Here is a 5,736-nt window from a genome sequence, read left to right on the forward strand (position 1 = left end):
CAGCAGTTGTCCCTTCATAAGACTTGGCCAGCAAAACCCATCTGTGGCCGTAGATGGCTCCATGTCCCAACGGATATGTTGGGAAAATTGCTCCTCGGGACATGTGCCCCGAGCAAGTGCCTTCCCTGGGCCTTCTCCAACCGGCTGCACGTTGGCTGTGTCCTCTCCCATCCCCGGTGGGGGACGGAGGTTAAATCCACATCTCCCTGTGGTTTCCCTCGACCCCAGAAGAGCTGGTGCTCGGGAGGTCGGGCAACTGCTACTGCGATGTGCTGGGCAGCGGTCCATCTGGCACGGGCAATGTGAACTGATGGAGCTGCTTTCAGGCGTACCTTTATTAATATCTCTGTGCTAAGGAGAGAAGCTTGGCCTCTCCACTTTCCTCTGCAGCAGCCTGACCCCGCTCTGACAGCAGAGATCATGAGAAAAGCAAAGAGGAGAGACTCCAGTACTACCCAAGGTTTTTCATCCGCTGGTGTCGTTGAGGGTCCCACAAATGCCACATCTCCCCAGCAAGGTTTGCTCACTCGCTTTGTCATACGAAAGAACAATCTCTAAGACCTTCCTTCCTCCTGTGTGTTTTTTGGGAGGGAGAGTTAGGGCAGTGGGGGGGTCCTCGCTCAACATGCAGCCACCCACCCCATCAGACCCATGGCCAAACACCCCCTTGGATCCCTTTGCCATGAGAGGTAATGGCCGTGTCTTTGTTTTCTCATTGCAGAGCCTCTCACGGGATCCACGTGGTGACGTGGCAGCCAAGACGTGGAAGCTTGGGACTTCTCTTCCACCGCAACAGAATTTGGGGGGTGGGCAGGGGTGGGTCAGGGGGACACCAGAAGTCGCAAGACCCTTCACTTTCATTGTGGGCTTGGCTCAGGGATGACTGCAGGCAGAGTCAACCCTTACAGCATCGTGTCCTCCGAGGAAGACGGGCTGAGGTTGACCACCATGCCAGGTATCAACGGCTTTGGCAATGGTAAAATCCACACCAGGAGGAAATGCAGGAACAGGTTTGTAAAGAAGAACGGTCAGTGCAACGTGGAGTTCACCAACATGGATGACAAGCCGCAGAGGTACATTGCAGACATGTTCACTACGTGCGTTGACATCCGCTGGAGGTATATGCTCTTGCTCTTTTCCCTGGCATTTCTGGTGTCCTGGTTATTGTTTGGGCTGATTTTCTGGCTAATTGCACTCATTCACGGAGACCTAGAAAACCCGGGTGGAGACGATACCTTCAAGCCTTGCGTTCTGCAGGTTAATGGCTTTGTGGCTGCTTTTCTGTTCTCCATCGAGACCCAAACGACTATTGGTTACGGCTTCCGCTGCGTGACAGAGGAGTGCCCGCTCGCAGTCTTCATGGTGGTGGTTCAGTCCATCGTGGGGTGTATAATTGACTCTTTCATGATTGGTGCAATAATGGCAAAGATGGCCAGGCCCAAAAAACGGGCCCAGACATTACTTTTCAGCCATAATGCAGTAGTGGCAATGAGAGATGGAAAACTCTGCCTGATGTGGAGAGTTGGGAACCTCCGGAAAAGCCACATAGTAGAAGCCCACGTACGAGCTCAGCTAATTAAGCCCAGGATCACAGAAGAAGGGGAGTACATACCTCTCGACCAAATAGACATCGACGTGGGGTTTGATAAAGGCTTGGACCGTATCTTCTTGGTGTCTCCCATCACCATTCTCCACGAGATCAATGAAGACAGCCCCTTGTTTGGGATCAGCCGCCAGGACTTGGAGACAGATGACTTTGAGATTGTGGTCATCCTGGAAGGCATGGTAGAAGCCACTGCTATGACGACGCAAGCTCGGAGCTCCTACCTGGCCAGTGAGATCCTCTGGGGCCACCGCTTTGAGCCCGTCTTGTTCGAGGAGAAAAACCAGTACAAAGTAGACTATTCCCACTTCCACAAAACCTACGAGGTCCCATCCACCCCCCGTTGCAGCGCCAAGGACTTGGTGGAGAACAAATTCCTGCTGCCCAGCACCAACTCTTTCTGCTACGAGAACGAGCTGGCCTTCATGAGCCGTGACGAGGAAGAGGAAGACGATGACAGCCGGGGTTTGGAGGACCTGAGCCCGGACAACAGGCACGAGTTCGATAGGCTTCAAGCCACAATAGCGTTGGATCAACGGTCGTACAGGAGGGAGTCGGAAATATGACTCTTGGTCCTTCCATTGACTTTTCCGAGGGTATTTTTTTTCCTCCTCTAATCTCTTCCCCTACAACCCGCTCAAATTATGCAGAACAATGCAAGTGCCATAGGAATGCTTGAGAAATTAGTATCGTTCATAGTTTTCAGTTTCATCGCAATAACCACTGAGCGGTCTGCAGGAGGGGACGGCGGCAGGCCACGGCGCGTCTCCTGCGCCCGGCGCCCGCAGCGGGGCCGACAGCTCTGGGGGGACAGACGGACGGACGGGCAGATGGAGAGAGGAGGGTCCGTGGGGCACGGGCAGACGCTCGCCCCGCACGGCCCCGCGGGGCTTTGCTCTCCTCGCGGGGAAAACGCCAGCGTTTTCTTGGAGCCGAGCACTGCGAGATCCAAAAAGAGGAAATATCAGGAAACAAATCTTTCTCTCTCTCTTTCTTTTTTTTTCCTTTTATTTTTTAACTGAGCAGCAACAACAAAAAAAATTGCTCCTTCCGGCAGGCGGTCTGATTCAGTTGCACAAGAACAACACTTGAAAATACATGCAACATTAACGTACTTCTTTTTAATTTGGGGAAAAAGGGGGGGAGGGAGGCGAGAGGGTTTTTAATTTTTTCACCGTACCGTTTGGGAGACTGTTTACCAAAATAATAATAATAATAATAACAATAATAATAATAATAATAAATCTGAAAGAAGTGATTCAGTATTTTTTAAAAATTAACAAGGGAATGAATAAGCCACCGGGGACCTTTAAGGGGGTGACTTGCTGGGCAGATGCAAGAGCTAGAAGTCAAGACTGCATCCAATTTTGGGGTGGTTTGGGTTTTTTTCCACTGGCACGGCTTCGTAGGCAGAAAACAGACGTAAGTGGCTGGAGGTCTGTGGCAGCGAAAGCGAGTAGCATCATTACTGGCAAAGTAGCTAATAAGGAAAAGGCAGACTGTGATAGAAAGAAGCATTGTAAACACAGTAATTAGCCAATTTCTGGAAATATTGATCTTCAGGGTGGAAACTGGGTCTGGGGCATCAGCTGCTGAAGTGTTGGGTCTACCCCAACATCTCCAACGGGGAATTCATAAGTTTCACTGTAACTAGGATGAAATAGCCAAAAGCACAAAAAGGAGAGTGGAAAGCTCTCCAGTTTGGGTATTTTCCCACTTTTCTAACCAATTCGGTATTTTCTCCCTTGAAAAATAATTTCAAACGTGGAAATCAATGTGAAAGTCGGCTTGTTGAGTTGCACTTCTAGCACAGGAGCCGTCTCGGTGCAAAGGCTGGGATTTATGAATTCCCTGTTCACTGGAGAGTCCTGCTTCAGAGGCAGATGCTTTTCCAAAAAAAACAGATGCCAGCCGAGGAAACCACCCCGTCTTGCGCTTCAACCCGTCCCCGCGTCCCAGCCTCAAGGTGGATTGTGCCTTAGAGATGCAAACTCATCCCGCGCCCCAGCTCTCCTCCCCGGCACCCCGCTTGCATCCTCCCCTTGGGGTGATGTCCCCTTTGCTCTGCCCCTGCGGCAGCGCCTGCATCCCACCGTGCACTGCGTTTTAGGCTGGCCTTGATGGCACGCCGGTTTAGCTTTTGCTACGGCACAAGGCAAACCAGCCCGTGCACGGGAAGCCTAGCTCCTGCCCTGCTCCCTGCCTTTGCACAGAGGGAAGGAGCCAGGAAGACGCAGGTTGTGGGTCCCTTCATCCCGGCCCTGCTGCTCATTGGTGCTCAGGGAGCCAAAATCTGGCTCCCTGCTCCTCATGGCCATGGGAAAGGCTTCGGTACCCGCGGGCATCCCACGGCTGACCATGGGCATGGTGGCCCTGGCAGCACCCGGTGTCGGGGAGAAAGGGTTGAGCGTGGGGTCCCTGGCAGCGTTTTGGCTGTGACGGGCTCCCGGTGCTTTTCTGTCCCCAGCTCACGTCAGGGAAGCCATGTCCCAGGTTATAACTTGCAGTGGCATGTCCGAACATCGATGGCAGAGGCAGGATTTCTCCTATTCCCCCATCCCTGTATCCTTCTTGCAAAGCGCTCTGGGGAGCGGCTGCCCCAGTGCTCCCCCACTGCCCTGTATCCCTGAGCATCGCATCTCGCCCTCCGGCTGCGGGATGGGGACCGGGGCTTCATTTTCTCCCCACCCTGTTCCCACCAGTGTCCATCGCCATCACCCCATGCTGCCCACCAAGCGGCTGCTCTATTTTTGGCTTCCCCTAAAAACCAGCCACGGGGAGAAAACATCCCCGAGGGCAGCGCTGAGAGGGAGCCGGCCGTTTCGGCACCGAGTGCCCCGAACGGGCTGTCCCCAAAAGCGGAGACAGGCAGGGACGTGCCGTCGGGCTCCGGCCACCACGTTTGTGTTTCTAAGGCAGCGAACACAGATGCCATCTCAGCACCGGTCCCTTTGCTCCCAGGGGGGATGGTTTTGCCACTTGCTTTTTGCCCTGTAGCATCTGGGGGCTGGGAAGGATGGAGGGGGGGCAGAGAGATTTTGTGTGCGCACTACTTATTTATTTTTTTTTTAAAAATGCTTTTAAGTGGTTTTAGGTTCTTTTGAATAAATAATAATTATAAAAAAGGTGCACATCTTGCTGCTGTAGGGTTCTCAGAGGGTTAATTTCTTTATAAAATATATATATATATCTCACAGTAAATATTTGTATAAAAATGAAAGAGAAATAGAGATGTCTTTAAGTAAATTATTGCTTTTAAAGAAACTTCTATGATTGTACAGTGTTACCTGGGAGAATAGAATAATATATACAGATGTATTTTTAAACTGCTGCGTAGGAGGATGCGAACTGGGCTGGGGAGCGCCCACAGCCAGCACGGCGAGGGGGGGTTCGGACCCTCCCCGGCCCCTGTTCACGCACCCCCTTCCCCGAACCCCGCTAGTGAGGATCTAGCTCTGGCGAGTCGTCGTATATATACTGTATAGTCCTCGTCCTGGCCATGGACCACGCTGGTACATAGTGTATAAATATTATTTTTGCCTACCTGTGAGTGCTCTGAGCTACTGGTCTTTTTTCCTACCGTCAGGGAGCATGGGGAGGGCTGCCCAGGGGTAGTTTTAATCACATGAATTGTCAAAAAAGGGGGGGGGGGGAAGACAAAAAAGGTGAAAACAGTCAAAAAGTGGTATTTGTTCAGCGCTTGGGTTCCCCGGAAGGGCTGGAAATGCACAGGGATGCTCTTGGGGTGCGGGTTTTGGTGTTGGTCATGGCAGGGATGGAGCAGGATCCCGGCGGGAAGGGCGCTCAGAGCCGAGCGAGGGGACACATCCCCCCCAAACCAGCCGCCAGCCGTTTCCTCCGAGCCGATGCAGCTCCATCCATGGAGTTAATTCCGGCGTTACACTTGATCCTTGGAGGATGGCGGGAGTCCGAGAAAGGAAAGAGCCGCTAATCCTCTTGGCCAGCATCCCATAGGGATTGCCCTCGGCTGGGGCTCAGGGCAGCCTCCGGCAGCAGCCGCCGCCCTGGCCGGGGACTGGGGACCGGACCCGCTGATGCTCCCACTTGGCTTCACCCCAAAAAGATGCACCGGTGGGAGCAGAAAGCCGCCGCATCTTTGTGCCCCAAAACCA

The 5,736-nt window shown here is 52.9% G+C and overlaps 1 protein-coding gene across 1 annotated transcript; it reads left to right on the forward strand.

Moving 5' to 3' along the window:
• The first annotated feature begins 793 nt into the window (after nucleotides 1–793).
• On the forward strand, nucleotides 794–5,252 carry LOC104261188 (ATP-sensitive inward rectifier potassium channel 12). Its single transcript, XM_009817133.2, has one exon. The coding sequence runs from the start codon at nucleotides 880–882 to the stop codon at nucleotides 2,167–2,169; it is 1,290 nt and encodes a 429-aa protein (XP_009815435.2). The 5' UTR covers nucleotides 794–879; the 3' UTR covers nucleotides 2,170–5,252.
• The last annotated feature ends 484 nt before the right edge of the window (nucleotides 5,253–5,736 follow it).

This window comes from Gavia stellata, chromosome 18, assembly GCF_030936135.1.
Source record: "Gavia stellata isolate bGavSte3 chromosome 18, bGavSte3.hap2, whole genome shotgun sequence".
Taxonomy (NCBI): Eukaryota; Metazoa; Chordata; class Aves; order Gaviiformes; family Gaviidae; genus Gavia; species Gavia stellata.